The 20,698-nt window shown below is 69.6% G+C and overlaps 1 protein-coding gene across 2 annotated transcripts in view; it reads left to right on the forward strand.

The window, feature by feature from the left end:
* Positions 1 to 20,698, forward strand: part of LOC102447944 (coronin-7) — a 103,239-nt gene that overhangs the window by 76,455 nt on the left and 6,086 nt on the right. For both annotated transcript variants that reach the window (XM_075899092.2, XM_089782211.1), the window contains exons 10-26: positions 8,436 to 8,490; positions 8,835 to 8,892; positions 10,648 to 10,793; positions 11,875 to 11,970; positions 12,670 to 12,795; positions 13,699 to 13,807; positions 13,892 to 14,067; positions 14,669 to 14,777; positions 15,263 to 15,349; positions 15,559 to 15,701; positions 16,477 to 16,581; positions 16,826 to 16,911; positions 17,258 to 17,399; positions 18,105 to 18,194; positions 19,322 to 19,438; positions 19,582 to 19,717; positions 20,077 to 20,168. In XM_075899092.2, coding sequence (XP_075755207.2) covers positions 8,436 to 8,490; positions 8,835 to 8,892; positions 10,648 to 10,793; positions 11,875 to 11,970; positions 12,670 to 12,795; positions 13,699 to 13,807; positions 13,892 to 14,067; positions 14,669 to 14,777; positions 15,263 to 15,349; positions 15,559 to 15,701; positions 16,477 to 16,581; positions 16,826 to 16,911; positions 17,258 to 17,399; positions 18,105 to 18,194; positions 19,322 to 19,438; positions 19,582 to 19,717; positions 20,077 to 20,168 — 1,873 coding nt within the window. The remainder of the gene's footprint in view (positions 1 to 8,435; positions 8,491 to 8,834; positions 8,893 to 10,647; positions 10,794 to 11,874; positions 11,971 to 12,669; positions 12,796 to 13,698; positions 13,808 to 13,891; positions 14,068 to 14,668; positions 14,778 to 15,262; positions 15,350 to 15,558; positions 15,702 to 16,476; positions 16,582 to 16,825; positions 16,912 to 17,257; positions 17,400 to 18,104; positions 18,195 to 19,321; positions 19,439 to 19,581; positions 19,718 to 20,076; positions 20,169 to 20,698) is intronic.

Genomic DNA, 20,698 nt, shown 5'->3' on the forward strand with positions numbered 1-20,698 from the left:
CCGGTTCCCCCCCCCCCGACCCGCTCCCGGCCGGTTCCCCCCCCCCCATCCCCGACTGGCCCCGCTCCCCGCCGGCCGGTTCCCCCCCCCCCGCTCCCTCCCAGCTGGTTCCCCCCCCCCGACTCCTCCCGCCTCCCCCCCTGGCCCGCTCCTCCCCCGCCCCTCCCCGCTCCCCACCAGCCAGTTTCCCCCATCTTCCCATCCGGCCCCCAACCCACTCCCCCCCGGCCAGTTCTCTGATCCGACCCGCTCCCCCCCCCCCCTCGCCCCCCCCCCCCCGATTTCCCCCACGGCCGGTTCCCACCCATCTTTCCAGCCGGCCCCCAACCCACTCCTCCCCATCTTCCTGGCTGGCCCCCAACCTGCTCCCCCAGCTGGTTCCCCCCATCTTCTCCAGCCAGACCCACTCCCCCCAGCTGCCCCCCAATGACCCCTAGCTGGTCTCCCTCCATCTCCCCCTGCCAGATCCCACGCTTTCCTCTGGCCAGCCCCCCCCCCCCCCCACCTCCTTCCGGTCAGCCCTTCTCCCCCTCCCCCTTGCCAGCCCTGGGGGTCAGCCCCGATCTCCCCCCAGTCAGCTTGGGGTCAATCCTGATACTTCCCAACCACACTGTCAGCCCTGCCCCAGAGCCCTGAGGGCCCATTCCAATCCTGCCCCAGTTTTGGGAGGTCAGCCCCAATCCCCAAGGGATACGCTCCAAGTCTCTGTCCCCAGCCCAGGTGTGGGTCCACAGGGGCCATATGCAGGCTGGGGAAGGGAGATCAGGGGCTGAAATCCAGGCCAGGCCCCTGCCTGGTTCCCTCTGGGGTGAGAGTCCCATGCAGCCAGCATGGTGCCAGGGCTGGGGGGCAAGTCTGGGGCTGATGCTGTAGTGGGCGCTGGCTGCATGTGCAGTGGAGTCCTCTGGCTGTGGGCCTGTGTGTGCTGGCTGGAGGCCGGCTGGTCTCCGCACTCCTCACACCCTTCGCCACCTTGCAAGCCCTTTCCCTGCCTGCCCTGGGGTGCTGGGGGGGGGCTTTCCTGCCAGGCTGTGGGCTGCCTGGCTAAGGGGCAGGGTGTGAGCCGAGGTGATGGCAGGACTCCTGGCTGGCACCCCCCTGCGGTGTGAGAGGCTTGTACCTCTGGGGGGTGCCAGCTGGGAGCCCCTTTCGACGAGCGGGAGCAGGGCAGGGGGAAGGACGCCCGGAGGGGCAGCGACTGGCTGCATGAGGACACGAACAGGAGCAGCCCCCTCTGGGCAGCCCCAACACCTACGTGGCAGCCTCCAGGACCCAGCCCCTGGCAGCCTGTGTTCCTGGCACACGCGCCAGCCGGATGAACAGGGCGATATTTGTATTACTGGCCGTGCCAAAGCTGTTGAGGCCAGATTGCAAGGTACCTGGACCGTGCAAAGCAAACCGCGGCCTGGCGCTCCTTTGGCGTCCGGCCCCGCCGGCTCCTTTCCTCTGCCGCAGGACTGTGGCCGCTGGAGCAGAGCGTCCCCTCTCCCAGCCGCTCAGGGCGAAGCCGCAGAGGTGGGGGCCGAGGAAGGGAGGATGCGCCAGGTGCTGGGACCCCGGCACAGCCGGAGATGAGCCCCCCCTCCCCCAGCTCCGGGTTCTGATTGGCAGTCGCTGCCTTTTGGAAGCAGACCAGGAACCTAATGGCCGTGGTCACGACCTCGCCCGACAGGGCTGGTCCCGGCAGAACCAGCAAAGCAGGTGCAGCCAGTGCAGGTGCATTTACCTGGCTGATCCTGCCGGCTTGGCAACTCTCCCGCAGTGCCCCGTGCCCCTGGCTGCCCGGGAGAATGCCAGCCCTGCAAGGCACGGAATAGACATCCGGGGGGATGCTGGTCGGTTCCTTTGCTCTATTGCAGATGGGGGCCAATTCCCGGGCTGTTCCTGGGCTTTGCCCAAAGCCCCCAGGCACCGGTTGGGGGGGTCTGCCCAGCACCACCCCTGTGTACATGCCCACGTACTCCCAGCTCCCTGGCCCGCGGCTCCCCGCACGCCCTCTGGTGTCAGTCCTGTGGAGGCAGCAGGATGGGGCTAGTGGCTCCTTACCTGCAGTCAGACCCTGCCTGGTGTCAGGACTTGCCGACTCAGAAGCCAGTTTGTCCTTCACTTCCTGCCTCGCCTTATTTGTAGGGCCCCAAAGCGCTTTCTCTAGGTGTGGGAGCCACTGCGCCTAGCATGGGATGCAGCCGCCTCTGGGGTGGAGCATGGAGGCAGGGGGCCAGCGCTCTGCAGCCAGCCCCTGTGTGCTGGGATTAGCCAGCGGGTGAATCCCCAGAAACGTTTGGTTTCTATATTGGGGACGAGTTTGCTCTTCAGCTTGGAAGGGTTCGCTGCCCCTAGCCTGTGTGGCGAGGGGACTGCAAAGTGGGATCAAGGTGTGACTCCTGCAGAGAGCCTGGAGCGAGACTTTGCAGAGGCGAGGGCCTGCCCCACCCCCCACAAGGGGGTGTTCCCCGGGAAGGCTCGCGATGCGCCTTCATCCCCACCATCGTTAGCCCGGCTGGCTCTGCCTTGCTCCCCTCCTGCTGATGGAAGCAGGGGAGGGAGGGGAGCGTCGGGGTGACTTACAGGCGCGCTGCTGCCAAGGGTGGGGGATTCTGCTCATCCCTCTGGCCCCAAACCCGAAAGGCCCCGGGCCCTGCTCCGAGAGGGGCAACGGCTCCAGGGGCTGCAACCCCAAAGCCGCCTTTCCCCCGCAGCCTCCAGAGGGCAGTTGGAGTGGGCTGGAAGTGGGGGCGAGAGGACTCGAGGGTGCAGTGCCCCCCCCAGGGCCGGGGGCCTGGCCCATAGCAGGCCGCTGTTTGGGACAGGAAGTGAATGCTGGGTCAGCTTCCCAGGCCAATCCCGGTGCAGGCCGGCAGCAGCCACCCCCCGGGTAACCACAAAAATGTCAGGCCCAACAATATATGGCCCCTTTGTTCTCTTTAAAGCTGCGTGTTTAGTTTGCTCCCCTGCCCCTATCTTGGGTAAACAGCCGCGCTGATTAGCCGGGCTCTTCCGGGTGGTGCTTTTATCGCCCCTTCTCCATTTCAGCCCCCTCCCCGAGGGCCCAGCGGGCGAAGTCCAAGGGAACCAGGCTGGCAGGCTGCTGGGGGAGGCTTCAAGCTGCCATCTAGCCAGGCCGTCTCTCTGACCCGGGGGGCCTCCGTGGGGGGGCAGGGGTGTTCCTCCCCATGGCCGGCTTGTGGAATGACCAGCCGTGGGGGGAGGTGGGTCCAGGCCGCCGCAGGGGTCCGATCCTGGGTGGCTAAGTCCTTGGGGCGGGTGCCAAAACCCGGCCTCTTGGGACGGCTGGAAGCACCGTCCCATGTGGAGACATGGGGCCTCCCGGGCTCACCCAGCCCCCGCTGCAGTCAGCGGGGGAATCAGACCCCCCCATGCCAGGCTCTGCAGCCCCCCCAACAGGGGAGGATGCTTGTCTTGGGAGCCCCCCCACACCGGCAGGGCAGGCCCGAGAACCGGCCGACCTGAGAGCCGGGGTGCCCGCGCCATCCTGGGCAGGGCAGGAGGGGCCCGCCCCCGGCCTGGCGAGGTCTGGGCAGGCGGCTGCGGCGCGTGGTTCTCTCTGATTGAAAACCCAACGGCCGCCGGCCGGACCCGCAGGCTTGGCAGGGTTCCTAGGCTAACGGGAGATTCCCCAGCTCTCGAGCCGGCCAGCAGGGTGGTGCCCCATGGCGGGGGCTGTATGTCAGTGAGCTCGGAGGGCAGCGGGGACTCGTGGACGAGCGGCGCGACGGCGCTGGGAATTGAACTGCCTGGGCCGGCAGGGCTGCGTTTGGCGGGCGCCCAGCCTGCGATGGTAGCAGCCCCGAGCCTCCAGGTAGCCCCGGGGCAGGTGTCCGAGCCCCCAGCCAGCTTGCCCATGGTAGGGCTCGGCGGTGTTTGGTTTGCCCAGGCCGCTGAAGCTGGGTATCTGCCAGACCCATGGCAGCGTGGGGGGCCTATGTGCCCCCCAGTTCTCAAGTGAACCCCCAGCTCCGCCTGCCTGCCTGTGGGGAATCCCTTCCAGCTCCAGCGCTGGCTGTGGGGAGCGTGTGTCCTGGTGCCAGGCTGACCCGAGCACAGTGTGGGCATGGCTCTCGGGGGCGTTGGAGAGACCAGCTCTCCCTCCCAGGCTGCCAGGGCACAGCCCATGGGAACAGCTGCCCCTGGGGCCCCCGCGTCTCCCTGGGGGTCTCCTGGGCTAGCGGCCAGGCACCGAGCATCCCAGCCACAGCCTGGGCGATGGGGGGCTGCCTACCAGGTCCCCTGGAGCCGGCAGCCCTGAGCCCTGCAAGGCCCGGTCCCGCCCCCACCTGGCCAGTCCCCTCCCATGCCCACAAGGGAGTATCCAGGTCAGCATGGCGGCACCAACCCAGCCACAGAGAGCCCCTGGTGCCAAGGAGTCAGCAAAGCAGGTCCCTCAGCTACACCGGTTCCCCTACGTGGCCACCGGCGACCCACATCCACACCGGCCGCGGGTAACAGAGAAGTCAGGGCCCTGGTGTGTCACTCCCAGTTCTATCCCTCACCCCACACGCCGCCCACAGGCGCACTGGGAGCCCTGGGGTTCGGTCTCTGCAGTTGTGCATTGATGCTAACAGGAGGCGACCTAGGAACAGGGTCGTATCCAGAGACCCGGAGCCCCATTCCCCGCCGGCAGACACCGGCCCTCTAGAGCAGGCAAACAACTGGAAACTGCAGCTCAGCCCCCGTGCGACTAAGCAAACCGCTCCCACGAGCTTCACCAGCCACCAGTCCGTCGCCACAGACCAACCTGCCCGTCTCAGCCTCGGCGAGGCCTCTAACCTGCCCGGCACGTTCAACCTGCTCTCACAAAACGTTTTCCTGACCAGCGACTTCGCTCTCTGCTTGACCTCATTCCAGAGTCTCTCCTGAGCTATTACACAGACATTCAGAAGCTTCTTTTGCAGACAAAGAGCTATTTCCCCCTTCCCAAGGGGAGAGACAACCTCCTGCTGGTCAAGGCAAACGTGGCTGCACACAGACAACTGCTCAGTCAGTCGCACAACATACCAGCGTTGTTACCAGCTACATGGATCCCGGCCCCATCGCTGCTGCAGGGCAGGGCTGGCTCTCCAGCGTGGTGCGGTTCCTGCTGTTCTTCCTGGGCCTTTTGGATTTGGCGCCCATGTCTGGCGTCTCCTCGGCTCGCTTGGCTTCCTCCGCGGCTGGCTCGTCGCTGTCAGCAAAGTGCTCCTCGTGCGTTCGAAGCCGCCCGCTCTTTGGCCGCGTTCGTAACTCAGATCTCACCCCAAGTCCCGCCGTTCCAGCCCTGGAGAGACCAAAGGGCTGTGCCTAAGAAGAAGGAAAGGGGCGATAAGAATCGAACCAATGGCAGAGCTCTTGGTTCAGGCTTGTAGGTGCCGTGGGACAGACTGCTGGCTTAAGTCAAGTCTCTGGATGCTTCCAAATCCCTGGCAGGCCCCGGCCCCTTAGTCAGGATGCTCCCATTGGGAGAAGTCTGGAGGCTTGAGCAGGAAAGAGGCACGAAGGAGATGTCCCCTCTCCAGGCTTGTTACAGCTTCTCCCGCGTGGCGGGAATCCCCTTGTGGAAAAGAACAGTAGCAAGATGGCGTCCAGTCATATGAGCTGTGCCATGGACCAATCAACTGTCCAGGAAGGACTTGGTGCTTTACAGGCAGGAGCCATTGCCCATGCTGGTCTGAACGCCCCCATGAAGGCCCATCACATCAGAGTGCTGGGTGCTGTACGTTTATTAGGTGTATTCTGGTAGTACCTAGGGGCACAGGACTCAAGTGCTGGGTGCTGAACATTTATTAGGTGTATTACGGTAGTGCCTAGGGGCGCCGGGACCCAAGTGCTGGGTGCTGTACGTTCATTAGGTGTATTGTGGTAGTGCCCGGGGCGCAGGACCCAAGTGCTGGATGCTGTACATTTATTAGGTGTATTGTGGTAGTGCCCGGGGCGCAGGACCCAAGTGCTGGATGCTGTACATTTATTAGGTGTATTGTGGTAGTGCCCGGGGCGCAGGACCCAAGTGCTGGATGCTGTACATTTATTAGGTGTATTGTGGTAGTGCCCGGGGCGCAGGACCCAAGTGCTGGATGCTGTACATTTATTAGGTGTATTGTGGTAGTGCCCGGGGCGCAGGACCCAAGTGCTGGATGCTGTACATTTATTAGGTGTATTGTGGTAGTACCTAGGGGCACAGGACCCAAGTGCTGGATGCTGTACATTTATTAGGTGTATTGTGGTAGTACCTAGGGGCGCAGGACCCAAGTGCTGGATGCCGTACGTTTATTAGGTGTATTGTGGTAGTACCTAGGGGCGCCGGGACCCAAGTGCTAGGTGCTGAATGTTTATTAGGTGTATTACGGTAGTGCCTAGGGGCGCCGGGACCCAAGTGCTGGGCCCTTTACACATGCTGACCCCTGACAAGTTAAGGTCTGTGGCTGGCGTCACAGAGCGGGAATATCGGGGGCGGGGGGATCTGTGGGTCAGAGGGGCAGCGCGGTGATGGCGCTGGTTTAACTCCTCCAGCCTGGAGGCAGAGGGCTGGTCACAGGGGCCGGGGACCAGTGGGGGGGTGAGCGACGGGCCGGGGCACAGGGTGGGAGGCAGGCACACGGCAGAGCAGCCCCTCCAGCCAGGCGCTGGTCTCCCTGCCCAGCGCTCGGAAATCCCCGGCCCCTCGGAGCGTCTGCTCGCCAGCTCCCTGCGCCCGGCTCCAGCAGGCCTGTAAATCAGGCCGGGGGGCAGACGTTCCCAGGCTGCGGTGAGTTCCCAGCAGACAGGTTCCAGGAGCGGCCACTGTAAACACGTCAGGCCGGGCGCTGTATATTACAGTCTGACATGGGAAGCCATAAATCAGGGGAGCAGACGGAGCTGGGCCGCGTTCTCACAGCCCCGTGCGGAGGCAGGGTGGGGGGGACCTCCGCTGCCCTCTCCTGGTGAGGACAAGTCCTGGCACAAGACCTGCCCTGAAACGGCAGAGCAGCACCTCCCAGTTCCTCCATTCGGGGAGCCCCACCACGCCGCCAGCCCTGCCTCCAGGCGCATCCCCGGAGGAGCATCGCCCTGCTGCGTGGGGTGCAGCAGGGGGCGCTCAGAGGCCTCTGTCCTGCCCCTTGGCATCAGGAGGCCCTGCCGGGCCAGGGTGCAGCATGGGAAGATCACCTGAGCTAGGTGAGGAGCAGGAGTCGTGGCAGGGGCTGCGGATCAGGACCAGGGGAGGCTGACACAGCCTCTATCGCATCCATGAATCTTTTAAATTACATTTCAAAACAGAAAGTGCTTGAGTAGGTGTCCCTAGTTTGCAGGGACTGGGAAGACAGGACAGAGTTCCTGAGCTGTCCAGCTGGGTGTTTGTTCGTGCCTAGCATTCACTGCTGGGACTCACTGCTGCAGGACATCCCAGAAACTAATCTGGCAGTGTTTGCAGGAGGGCTGAGTGTGTGGGGGCTTCCAAGACAAGCATCCTCTCTTGTGGGGGGGCTGCAGAGCCTGGCATTCGGGGGAGGATGCCTAACTCTTCCACTGACTCCAGCTGGGGCTGGCCTCACCAAACTGGGGAACATACCCCAAGCCCTGGGGTGCTGCACCGGAGCCAAGTCTGCTGGGAAATGTACCTCGGGCACTGGGTGCTGCACCGGAGCGGGCCTTGCCAGGGAACGTACATCAGGCACTGGGTGCTGCGCCGGACCCGGGCCCTGCCTGGGAACGTACCTCGGGCACTGGGTGCTGTGCTGGAGCTGGGTCTGCCGGGAAACGTATCTCGGGCACTGGGTGCTGCGCCGGAGCCGGGCCCTGCCGGAGAGCGTACCTCGGGCACTGGGTGCTGCGCCGGACCCGGGCCCTGCCGGGGAGCGTACCTCGGGCACTGGGTGCTGCGCCAGAGCCGGGCCCTGCCGGGGAGCGTACCTCGGGCACTGGGTGCTGCGCCGGAGCCGGGCCCTGCCGGGGAGCGTACCTCGGGCACTGGGTGCTGCGCCGGAGCCGGGCCCTGCCGGGGAGCGTACCTCGGGCACTGGGTGCTGCGCCGGAGCCGGGCCCTGCCGGGGAACGTACCTCGGGCACTGGGTGCTGCGCCGGAGCCGGGCCCTGCCGTGGAGCGTACCTCGGGCACTGGGTGCTGCGCCGGAGCCGGGCCCTGCCGTGGAGCGTACCTCGGGCACTGGGTGCTGCGCCGGAGCCGGGCCCTGCCGGGGAGCGTACCTCGGGCACTGGGTGCTGCGCCGGAGCTGGGCCCTGCCGGGGAACGTACCTCGGGCACTGGGTGCTGCGCCGGAGCCGGGCCCTGCCGGGGAGCGTACCTCGGGCACTGGGTGCTGCGCCCAGCAGGAAATCCTTCCCGTGGGCTGAGCCGGAAGCCTGGGGCTCTGTGGGAGCTGCGTGGGGTGTCCGGCAGCGGCGTGGCTGATCCCTAGGCCTGGCCCCAAGTGACCCCCTCACCTGGCCCCTCTGTCTTGCAGGGCAGTGATCCCGCTCGTGGACCCCGACACCGGGCTGCTGGTTCTGGCCGGCAAGGTGAGTCCTGCGGGGGCGGGGCCAGGCCCCGTGGCTTTCACCCCAGAGCCTTAGGGCAGGAGGGCAGGTCCCCCAGTGCTCCGGGTGGGGCTTAGCCAAGGCCCCCCCTTAGCCAGCCTGGGTGCACTGCTGGGCCCCGCCAGTGGGGGGCGACGCTGCTCCATCCCTGTAGGGTGTCCCCAGCTGCAGGGTGGAGGCAGCAGAATTTCCCTCCGGCTACCTGGCCCCACGGCAACTGGGGGGCCTGGCAGGAGCTGGCTGTGGTGCCGAGCCTGGGCCGGGGCAGCCTATGTCCCCCAGGGCCTGGACGGGCGTCTTGCCCTGCCACCGTGTCTCTGTTTCAGGGGGAAAGTCTGCTCTACTGCTTCGAAGTGTGCCCCTCGCTGCCGGCCCTGACGCCAGGTGAGTGCTGCCCCGCGCGCCCTGCCCCCCGCGCCCTGCCCCACGCGCCCTGCCCCACGCGTCCTGCCCTGTCCCACGTGCCCTGCCCCCCGCGCCCTGCCCCACGCGTCCTGCCCTGCCCCACGCGCCCTGCCCTGCCCCGCGCACCCTGCCCCACGCGCCCTGCCCTGCCCCACGCATCCTGCCCTGCCCCACGCGCCCTGCCCCACGCGCCCTGCCCTGCCCCGCGCGCCCTGCCCTGCCCCGTGCGCCCTGCCCCACACGCCCTGCCCCCCGCGCCCTGCCCCACGCGTCCTGCCCTGTCCCACGCGCCCTGCCCCCCGCGCCCTGCCTCACGCGTCCTGCCCTGCCCCACGCGCCCTGCCCTGCCCCGCGCACCCTGCCCCACGCGCCCTGCCCTGCCCCACGCATCCTGCCCTGCCCCACGCGCCCTGCCCCACGCGCCCTGCCCTGCCCCGCGCGCCCTGCCCTGCCCCGCGCCCCTGCCCCCCGCCCTGCCCCACGCGTCCTGCCCTGCCCCACGCGCCCTGCCCTGCCCCACGCGCCCTGCCCCACCTGCCCTGCCCTGCCCCGCGCGCCCTGCCCCACACGCCCTGCCCCCCGCGCCCTGCCCCACGCGTCCTGCCCTGCCCCACGCGCCCTGCCCTGCCCCGCGCGCCCTGCCCCACGCGCCCTGCCCCCCGCGCCCTGCCCCACGCGTCCTGCCCTGCCCCACGCGCCCTGCCCTGCCCCGCGCGCCCTGCCCCACGCGCCCTGCCTTGCCCCACGCGTCCTGCCTTGCCCCACGCGCCCTGCCCCACGTGCCCTGCTCTGCCCCACGCGCCCTGCCCCATGCGCCCTGCCCTGCCCCACGTGCCCTGGCCCACGTGCCCTGCCCTGCCCCACGCGCCTCGCCCCACACGCCCCGCCCTGCCCCACGCACCCTGGCCCACGCGCCCTGCCCTGCCCCACGCACCCTGCCCCACGCGCCCTGCCCCACGTGCCCTGCCCTGCCCCACGCGCCCTGCCCCACGGGCCCTGCCCTGCCCCACACACCCTTCCCCACGCGCCCTGCCCTGCCCCACACTCTGCCCAGCCCAATGCACAGTGCCAAGCCCTGTGTGCCCAGCCCCACGTGCCCTGCCCAGCCCCACGTGCCCTGCCCAGCCCTATTCACCCTGCTCCACATGCCCTGCCCAGCCCCATACGCCCTGCCAAGCCCCACGCGCCCTATCCCACGTGCCCTGCCCAGCCCAGGGGCTGCTTTCAGGCCAAATCATGGTTCTCTGGGGGCCCTGCATACAGGGTCCTGCTGCCCCCCCAGGGCCGTCCCGTATTAGCCGATGGGCTCAGGCGGCCCGAGCCGCGCGCTGATACCCCACTGGGAAGTGCCCGCGAGGCAGCGGGCGGGGGGAGCTGTGGCTGGCTCCAGGCCTGGTGACGGGCCCTGGGTGAGCCTGCAGCCCAGTGGCAGCCTGAGCCAGGGCAGGGCACTGCCCCCCCCCCAGGGCAAAGGCCCAGGCTGAGTGTTCACTCCGGGGTGTGGGTGCTGCAGGCGGGGGAGGGGGGGGCCTGTGGCAGGTGCTGGGAGCGGCCGGGCGAGGCGACGGAGACCCAGCCCCGGGGGCGGTGCCAGATGGGCAGGAGCTGGGGCCCGTGGCCTCCTCTGGCTGGCTCCGAGCCCAGAAAATCCCCCGAGGGGCACGCCAGCCGCCCCTCCCCAGCCCCCGGCGAGGGCAGCGCAGCCCGGCTCACGGCGCCCCCGCTTCCCGCCAGTGACCCAGTGTCTGACGGAGGCCAAGGCCAGGGGCGCCGGCCTGGTGCCAAAGCGGGCGCTGGACGTCATGTCCTGCGAGGTGCTCCGGGTCCTGCAGCTCACGGACGGCTTCATCGTCCCCATCAGCTACACGGTGCCCCGCAAGGTGAGAGGGACGGCGCGTGGGGGAGGGGGCGCCCGCGAGGAGAGGAGGGGGGTGCCGGTGAAGTGGGATGGTGCACGAGGGCCAGGGCGGGAGGTGCCCGCGAGGTGGGATGGGGGGCGGGGTGGGAGGTGTCCGTGAGGTGGGATGGAACAGGAGGTGCCTGCGAGGTGGGACGGGGGGCGGGGCGGGAGGTGCCCGCGAGGTGGGATGGGGCGGGAGGTGCCCGCGAGGTGGGACGGGGGCGGGGTGGGAGGTGCCCGCGAGGTGGGATGGGGCGGGAGGTGCCCGCGAGGTGGGACGGGGGCGGGGCGGGAGGTGCCCGCGAGGTGGGACGGGGGCAGGGCGGGAGGTGCCCGCGAGGTGGGACGGGGGCGGGGCGGGAGGTGGGGGGGGCGGGGCGGGAGGTGCCCGCGAGGTGGGACGGGGGCAGGGCGGGAGGTGCCCGCGAGGTGGGACGGGGGCAGGGCGGGAGGTGCCCGCGAGGTGGGACGGGGGCGGGGCGGGAGGTGCCCGCGAGGTGGGACGGGGGCGGGGTGGGGTGGGACGGGGGGGGGGCGGGGGGGGGCGGGGTGGGACGGGGGCGGGGCGGGAGTGCCCACGAGGTGGGACGGGGGCGGGGCGGGAGTGCCCGTGAGGTGGGACGGGGGCGGGGCGGGAGTGCCCACGAGGTGGGTCGGGGGCGGGGCGGGAGTGCCCACGAGGTGGGTCGGGGGCGGGGCGGGAGGTGCCCGCGAGGTGGGACAGTGACAGACGCTGGTTCTCTGCGGGGAGGGGGCGGGCGGCAGGTGGGGGTACTGGCCTGGCTTTTGCCGCTGGGGAAAGACGGAGGCTTCTTATGAGACCTCAGGGCCGCCAGGCCCAGGTCGGGTGCAGAGCCCCAGGCAGCAGGTGCCTGGCGCCAGGGGCAGCTCTGACCAGCCCCTGCCCAGCGGGTCGGCCAGCCCCACGGCCCCCGCACCGCGGAGCTGCAGGGGGCTGCCCTGCGTGAGACCCCCGGGCTGGAGGCCGACGCAGGCTCGTGCTCACAGCGATGGCCCTGGCGCATACCCGCTCCGTGCCGCTCACCGCCCGTCTCTGCCAGTCCCTGCAGGAGTTCCACGAAGACCTGTTCCCGGACTCCCCCGGGCCCGTCCCCGCTGCCTCGGCGCAGGCCTGGTGGGCAGGCGACAACACGCAGGTACCCGCCCGGTCACTGCCTCGGCCTTGGGCCAGGGGTGCGAGCCCCTCCCCTCACTGGGGCCAGGGGTGCGAGTCCCTCCCCCCACTGGTGCCAGGGGTGCGAGCCCCTCCCCCCATTGGGGCCAGGGGTGCGAGCCCCTCCCCTCACTGGGGCCAGGGGTGCGAGCCCCTCCGCCCATTGGGGCCAGGGGTGCGAGCCCCTCCCCTCACTGGGGCCAGGGGTGCGAGCCCCTCCCCCCACTGGTGCCAGGGGTGCGAGCCCCTCCCCTCACTGGGGCCAGGGGTGTGAGCCCCTCCCCCCACTGGTGCCAGGGATGCGAGCCCTTCCCCCCCCTGGTGCCAGGGATGCGAGCCCCTCCCCCCACTGGTGCCAGGGGTGTGAGCCCCTCCCCCCATTGGTACCACAGGCACGAGCACGTCCCTCTTATTGGTACTGGGAATGTGAGCCCCTCCCCCGGTGGTGCCCGGAATGCCACGCCCCCGACAGTGCCAGAGGTGCGAGCCCCTCCCCCCGGCGGTGCCAGCGCCCGGCCCGGTGCGGCTGCGGGGTTTGGCGCCAGGCTGGCCGCCGTGGGCAGGGGCAGTGCTGGGTGCCCGGGCCGGGGAGCTGTCCCTATGGCAGGCTCTGGCCCCAGGGGCTGCTGTGAGGGGGGGCAGCCACAGTGCCGGCCAGTGACCCTCTGCTGCTGCCCGCCAGGTGGCCAAGGTGAGCCTGAACCCCGCCCGCGGGCCCCGGCCGTCCTTCACCTCCTGCCTGCTCCCCGCCGCCCGGCCTGAGGAGCCCACGCCGCCTGCCGCCCACGCCGGGGACACGGACCGCAGCGTGAGTGCCGGGCGGGGGGAGCTGCCAGCCGCGGGGCCCACACGGACAGCGGTCCGGGAGGGCGGGAGCAGGCCCGGATCCCATGGCCCTGCCGGTCTCTGAGCGCTAACCCCACATGCTGCCCACCAGCCCTGCCCCCCAGCTTTGCCAGCCTGCCCCCCAATTCTGCTAGCCCTGCCCCCCAGCTCCACCAACCTGCCCCCCAGCTTTGCTAGCCCTGCCCCCCAGCTCCACCAACCTGCCCCTAGCTCTGCCAGCCCCACCCCCCAGCTGTTCTGTCCCTCCCATTCCCTAGCCCAGTGTCAGGGTGTGACGTAGTGGGGGTGCTTGCTGGGCTGTGGTGACCCCTGCTGTCTGGAGCAAGACCCAGCAGGGAAAGCCTCACTAGGCAGAGGTAAGGCCAAACTTGTTGAACCAGTGGCCAGACACCCCCCATGGAGAGGAACAAAGGGAGGTGGATGCTGCCCTGGCTGGGGGGCAGGGCTTGGAGAGGGTTAGTTAGTTCCTATCTGGAAGGCAGGGAATAAGGAGCTGGGGAGGGGGCTGGGACTCCCCTATCTCAAGGGGGGGCACTGAGGCCTCTTAGCCCCAGTTCCTGTAACCAGATTCCATCTGTGCTGCGCTGTGCTGGAGGAGCAATAAACCACCCTCAATTCCACCGGCTGGTGCAGTCTGTTTGTGCCATTTCGGGGTGCAGGAGACGCGCCGTCACACAAGGTCTCCCGGCCTCCCCCCCCCCCCAGTGCCAGGGAACCCTCTGGGGGCTGCCAAGCTGCTGTTCCCACCCTCCAAGGCGGCGCCAACCTCTGGCTGGTGCCTGCCCAGCTGCGTCGGGGGCAGGGCGAGGCCTTTGGCAGGGACTCTTACACCCCTTGACTCCCTTGGGCTCTGTTCTCCCCCCAGGAGGGAAGCGGCCTCTCATCCCCCCCCAGCTCGCTGAGCTCGCCCTCCAGCTCGGCCCCGTCCCCCTGCACCACCAGCTCCAGCCAGAGATCCCTGCAGAGCATTCTGGGTAAGTGGGCGCGGCCGGGCGGAGGGCTAGGAGCCGGGGGTTGCTCTGTGGGGTGGGATCCTCACGCTCGTCCCTGCCCCCCAGGGCCCAGCTCCAAGTTCCGCCACACCCTGGGCACGGTGCTGCCCCGCGGCACCCACATCACCAACCTCAAGGGGCTGAACCTCACCACGCCGGGGGAGAGCGACGGCGTCTGCGCCAACCGGCTGCGCGTGGCCGTCCCACTGCTGTCGGCGGGCGGGCAGATCGCTGTGCTGGAGGTAGGTGTGCAGCGCAGCCAGGCCAGGCGCTCCCTGTGAGCTGGGCCCGGACGCGGCCACTCCGGAGAGCGTCACACGCCACCTGCCGATTCGGTTTGTGTTTCTCCGGGTGGTGCACATGCCTTGGTGCACATGAATAATTTATTCCGCACACACATGGAAAAGATGAGAGGGGAAATCAGCCTCCACCCATCCTGGGGCTGACTGGTGGCCAGGTCTGCTGCCACTGCCGCCCACTGCTCCTCGCAATGCAGGGGCCCCAGGGGGCTGGGCTTCTTGCTGTGGGACTTGGCTTGGGCTTTGACAGCTGCCCACGTCCCTGAGGGCTGAGCACGCTGGCCCTCTGCAGCAAAGCCCCCAGCTCCAGGCCTGGCTGAAGGGGCGCTCCCCTGAGAGGTAGCAGTAGTGGGCCCATATCTCGCCTGTGAGCAGCCACTAGAGGGCGCTGTCGCTCACTCCCACTGCCATTTGGTGGCCAGGAGGGGGCGGTGCTGAGGCCGGTGGGGGGAGGGAGGTGCCAGCCCCTCCCTGGTGCCCGCCTGCGGGTGGGGGTGAAGGTACCCAGTTGCCGCGCTGAGTTGACTGCGGGTCTCTGCTGCAGCTGTCCAAGCCGGGCCGGCTCCCCGACACGTCCATCCCCACCATCGAGAACGGGACGCCAGTCGCAGACTTCTGCTGGGACCCCTTCGACCTGCAGCGCCTGGCGGTCGGTGCGTGAGCTCCCTGGCCTGCCCTGGCGCCCGGCTCCTCGCTGCCAGCTGGACAGTAACCCCCCAATCCCTCCCCCCAGGGAATGTTTAATCCCATTTCACAAGTGGGGAAACTGAGGCAGGTTGGCTTCTAGTCCCAGGTTTCCCATTGACTAGTGCGCAGCCATAGGCCAGTCACTGCCGCACGCCAGAGCTCCGTGCCTCAGTTTCCCCACCTGTGAAATGAGGCTGGTACGCCTGACTCCAGCTGGATGGTGTTTCCTTGGGGCTCCCCAGAGAGTTCCCTCCCCCGGGATTTCCTCGGGCGATGGAAACAGGCCCAGGCTGGGAGATGGGGGGCGGTGGGGAGGAAAGGATGAAAGTGAAGTTTGAGCCGTTCAGAAGCATGCGGGGCACCGTCCCGAGGACAGGGGTTGGGCGCGCCCGCTGGCTTCGGGGGCTCCCGGGCACTGCCCGGCGCTGTCAGGTTCCTTCTTTGCCTGCAGCTGGTGACGATGCCAAGATCCGCCTGTGGCGAGTGCCCCCGGGAGGCCTGCGGGAGACGCTGAAGGAGCCGGAGGCCGTGCTCAGAGGTAAGGGCTGTGGGCGCGGCTGGCAGACGGGGCGTGGCCCGAGGGCGTCGCTCGGCCCCGGCGGGGTGCAGACAGGGCCTGGCTCTGGGTTCGCCCCGCCGTGCTCTGAGCGGAGCGCCAGGCCGTTCCCCTCAGGCCTAGGTCCCAGCTGGGCCAGGGACTCGCCCGGGGAGGCTGCCCTGGCCACAGAATCTCCTCTGTTCCCCCAGGCCACACGGAGAAGATCTACTCCCTCAAATTCCACCCGCTGGCTGCCGACATCCTGGCCTCCTCCTCCTACGACATGAGCGTGCGGCTCTGGGACCTGCAGGCGGGCACCGAGGTGCTGTGTCTGAGCGGGCACCAAGACCAGGTGGGGCGACCGAGGGCATGGGCCGTGCGCCCGCCCCAGGAGCTGTGGGCGGGGCAGTGGGCGGAACAGCACCCGGCACAGAGGGCAGTGGGTGGAGCTGTGGGTGGAGCAGCACCCAGTGCAGGGGGGCAGTGGGTGGAGCTGTGGGCGGAGCAGCGGGGAGCAGTGGGCGGAGCAGCACCCAGCGTAGAGGGGCAGTGGGCGGAGCAGCGGGGAGCAGTGGGCGGAGCAGCACCCAGCGCAGGGGGGCAGTGGGTGGAGCTGTGGGCGGAGCAGCGGGGAGCAGTGGGTGGAGCAGCACCCAGCGTAGGGGAGCAGTGGGTGGAGCTGTGGGCGGAGCAGCGGGGAGCAGTGGGCGGAGCAGCACCCAGCGTAGGGGAGCTGTGGGCGGAGCAGCGGGGAGCAGTGGGCGGAGCTGTGGGCAGAGCAGCGGGGAGCAGTGGGCGGAGCAGCACCCAGCACAGGGGGGCAGTGGGTGGAGCTGTGGGCGGAGCAGCGGGGAGCAGTGGGCGGAGCAGCACCCAGCGTGGGGCTGGGCCCTTCCCCAGGGCAGGCCAAATTCAGGCAGCTGCCCCCTGCACCCCTCTCCTGGCCCTGCCCCGCCAGGCCCCTTGCTGCCCCACTTGGCTTTAACTCTTCCAGCGCCCGGCCGGCAGCCCCTCCCCCAAGCCAGCTGAGGCAGCAGGGCTTGGACTGGGGGCCAGGGGCTATCACCCCCTTGCTGCTGGCCGGGCGGGGCCAGGGCGCGTGTCACGGGGCAGCGGGTCTCTTTCAGATCTTCAGCCTCGCCTGGAGCCCGGACGGCCAGCGGCTGGCCACGGTCAGCAAGGACAGCAGAGTGCGGGTCTACGCGCCCCGCCGGAGCCCGGAGCCCGAGCAGGTGAGGGTCGGTCGCTGCTCCAGGGGGCGCGGGAGAGGGCATGATGGAGCCCTGCGTCTGGAGAGGGCACAGGGCTGGGAGGGGGGTGGCTGTGGGGCAGAGGGGTCCCTATGGGGCCGGCCAGTCCCGTGCTCCCAGAGGCCCTTCCTGCCCCTCAGTTCCACCCCACATTTGCCCTGTGCGACCTGTGCCCCTCTGCTGTCAGCATGGGGGGTGCCGGGGACTCACAGTCTCTCCCCCCCAGGAAGGCCCCGGCCCCGAGGGCGGGCGCGGTGCACGGCTGGTCTGGGTCTGCGGGGGCCGCTACCTGCTGGTGTCTGGCTTCGACAGGTAAGGGCTGGGTCGGCGACCCACTCGGGCCCCGCAGTCAGCTTCCCCCAGCTCCCCTCGCCATGGGCCTGGCAGTGCAGCCACCTCTGGGGGGGACGGCAGCAGCCGCCGCTCGCAGGCTGGGGCACTGACCTCTGCTCCCTGGTCCCGTCTGAGCCGGCGCCCTCAGCCGCCGCTCACTTCATGGCACTGCCCGGGGGCACGTGGCGACCCCCGGGCCAGTCACCGCCCGGCCGTGGGAGGAGCTGGGGGTTTACGTGCCTGGGGGCTCCGGGCCTGGCAGAGAGTGTGGGGCAGAGCTGGGCCCTGCGGCCGGGCGCTGCTGAGCCGCACCGTGTACCCCCAGCCGCAGCGAGCGCCAGCTGGCCCTGTACGACGCCGCGGGCCTGGCAGCCGGGCCCCTGGCGGTGGTGAGCACCGACGTGGCGCCCTCCACCCTCATCCCCTCCTACGACCCGGACACCAGCGTGCTCTTCCTCACCGGCAAGGTGAGTGGGGGCGGCCCCCGTCCTCTCTGTGGCTGCTGCCGGTGGCGTGTCCTGCCCGAGCCACCAGGCCTCCCGTGGCATTGGTGCCAGGGCTGAGCTGTGTCCTGGGGGAGGGCCCTGGCATGGGGGGGGGGTCTGGGAGGCGGGCCCCCTGTGCCCAGCCCCTGGGTGTCAGTGCCTCCGGGGGGGCTCTGGAGGGCTGGGCTGGGGGATGATGGCAGAGAGGGGTCGCCCAGCACTGTGGGCAGGGCAGCAGGGCCCTGCCTGGGCCCCCATTGGGAGGCCGTTGGCCCCGACTGGCTCGACCCACAAGGGCCAGGCTGCTGGTGGGGCTCTCCGTGTAGCCGGTCCTGCAGGGTGGGGCCTGCCCCCCTCGGGGCCCCACCACGGCCCATTGCCTCCCGAGCCACAGTGCCACACGGCTGCTTGCCACTGGCACCGTCTTGTACCCTCCCCTCGTGCCCACCCCACCCGCCCCTCGTGCACCCTCCCCTCGTGCCCACCCTACCCGCCCCTCGTGCGCCCACCCCTCGTGCGCCCGCCCACCCCTCACCCACCGTCCCCTCCCCCCCTCCCCAGCCCTCACCCACCTTCCCCTCCCCTTGCGCCCCGTCACCTCGCCCGCCCACCCCTTGCGTGGCCACCCTGCCTGCCTCTCGCCCACCCGCCTGCCCCTCTCACAGTCCCCTTCCCTGTGGCGTGTAGGGTGACACAAGAGTCTTTGTGTACGAGCTGCTCCCCGAGGCGCCCTTCTTCCTGGAGTGCAACAGCTTCTCCTCCAGCGACCCGCACAAGGTACTGGGGCTGGCGGGACGAGGGCCCTGCGCAGGGCGCTGTGGTGCCAGGTGGGCTGCCCACTCCCACGGCAAGGCCTTCTGCTGCCCCCAGGCGTGTTCTGCCTGGTGCGGGGCACCCCCCAGCCCGGCAGCGCTGCCCAGGCCTTGGCCAAGCCCCCTGCTCCCGGGCACTCCTGACAGCCCCCCCCCCCCGACTTTCCCGGCCGGCCGGGAACTCACCACCCGCTCCCCGGCATCGCAGGTGCAATGCCGCCCTCTGGTGGCCCCCCGGGGGAGTGCAGGGCGTCACAGTGCAATTCCTGGCCCGGCCGGTAGAGGGCGCTGCGTGGTACCAGGCATGTGCAGGGCCACGGGTGCGTGGGTCAGGTGGCGCTGCCCAGGGCACTGTCCCTGTCTCTGCCCCCGAAGTCCAGGCTGGCTGGAATCTGCAATGAGTCTCTGTGACTCCTCACTGCCCGCTGGCCAGTGCCCGGGTGTCCATGGGCGGGCACTGGGTTAGACGTGTGTCCTGCGGCCTGGTTCTCCGCAGTGCAGGGGGTGGCACAGGGGGGTCTGAGTCTCTGGGCTAGTACCTAGGCAGCCTCTTGCCCTACTGCTGGGTCGCACGGGACCCCAGGCACCTGACTGGCACAGCCTGGGCATCCCAGGAGCCCGATGGCACAGGGGCTGCAGAGACGGCTTGCTGGGGTGGGGCAGAGGCAGGTGAGGGTGGGGCTGGTGTGACACCCCAGGGTGCTTTTGGCAGGGGTCGGGATGCCAGGCAGGGTTCCTATGCCAACTGGGTAAGGACGTTCTGCCTCCACTCAGCCCCCTGCAGTGTCAAAGGCCGGAGGGGCTCTCCCTTTACACGCTGTCGTCCCGGGCCGTAATCAGCTGCCACGTTCCACACCAGAAGCAGCTGCATCTCAGGGGCGGTTCAGGCCTTCCCTCTCTGGCTTTGCATTGTCCCTGCAGAGGGCCGTGGGGCCTGCGCAGACCCTACACCCCGAGGAGGCAGCCTTGCCTGAACGCAGCCTCGTGCAGCCCCCTCAGCTTGCCCCGCCAAGGAGGGGGCGGTAACCCCGCGCCCTGGCAGTGAGATCCCGGGGGCGCTACCAGGCTACTGACCTCTCTCTGCTGCCGCAGGGCTTCGTGTTCCTGCCCAAGACGGAGTGCGACGTGCGGGAGGTGGAGTTTGCCAGGGCGCTGCGCCTCAGGCAGAGCTCCGTCGAGCCGGTCGCCTTCAGGGTCCCCCGGGTCAAGGTGGGTGGCACCGAGCTCCCTGGGCTGGTGGGGGGCTGGGCCAGGAGAGTCCGAGCCCCACCGAGCTGCCTCCCCCTTTCCCTAAGGGGCTGCCAAGCCCCCGCGCCCCACACAGCCTAACCCCGCCCCTCCTCCCCCTGCAGAAGGAGTATTTCCAGGACGACATCTACCCGGCCACCGCCGTGTGCTGGGAGCCGGCCCTCACCGCGGCAGCCTGGCGCACGGGCGCCAACGGGCAGCACCGCACCGTCAGCCTGCAGCCCCAGGACATGACACCGGGTGGGTGAGGCAGGGCACAGGGCAGGCAGGGGTTGGCCCTTGGCTGGTGCAGGGTGGATCCCATGAGCCTTTGCCAGGGTGCTCGGGCGAAGAGGGGTGTCCCTGGCCGTGGGGCACTGGGAGACGCTAAGGCTCAGGGTGGGCAGGGGAATGGGGGACCTTGCCAGGCGCAGGGCAGGAAGGGGCCAGGGAAGGCTTAGGGTGGGCAGGGGCTGGCGGAAGGGGGAAGGGGCCAGGGTGGCCAGGCTCTCCCTGGGACTGGAGGAGGCCCTATGGGAAGGCCGGTGAGCTGAGCTGGGTGGCGCCAGGGGGTGGGGTGAGAAGGCGGGTGCTGACGCTGTTCTCTCCCGCCGGGCCAGTGAGCGCGGCCCCGCAGGAAGCGCCTTCCCGGAAGTACGTCCCGGCCAAGGTCTACCTGGAGGAGAAGTCTGACGAGCAGAAGAAGGAGGAGGTGGGGCAGCCCCCAGGAACCTGTGTGGCTCACTGCCCCAGCCAGGCCACCCTGCCCCATGGCCATGGTCTGTTTCTGGCCTGGTGCTAGGGTCCATTGACCACGCTGGGTGTCTCCCTTTGGTGTCTCTGCCAGATGCTGACCCTGCCCACGTGCTCCACGGAGCCCCTCCCTGCCAGGTTCTGACCCCGCCCACCTGCTCCACGGAGCCCCTCCCTGCCAGGTTCTGACCCCGCCCACAGCTCCATGTAGCCCCTCCTTGCCAGGTTCTGACCCCGCCCACCTGCTCCACGGAGCCCCTCCCTGCCATGTTCCAACCCCGCCCACAGCTCCATGGAGCCCCTCCCTGCCAGGTTCTGACCCCGCCCACCTGCTCCACGGAGCCCCTCCCTGCCATGTTCCAACCCCGCCCACAGCTCCATGGAGCCCCTCCCTGCCAGGTTCTGACCCCGCCCACCTGCTCCACGGAGCCCCTCCCTGCCAGGTTCTGAGTCCGCCCACCAGCTCCATGGAGCCCCTCCCTGCCAGGT

This window comes from Pelodiscus sinensis, chromosome 15, assembly GCF_052426305.1.
Source record: "Pelodiscus sinensis isolate ZL-2025 chromosome 15, ASM5242630v1, whole genome shotgun sequence".
Classification (NCBI taxonomy): domain Eukaryota; kingdom Metazoa; phylum Chordata; order Testudines; family Trionychidae; genus Pelodiscus; species Pelodiscus sinensis.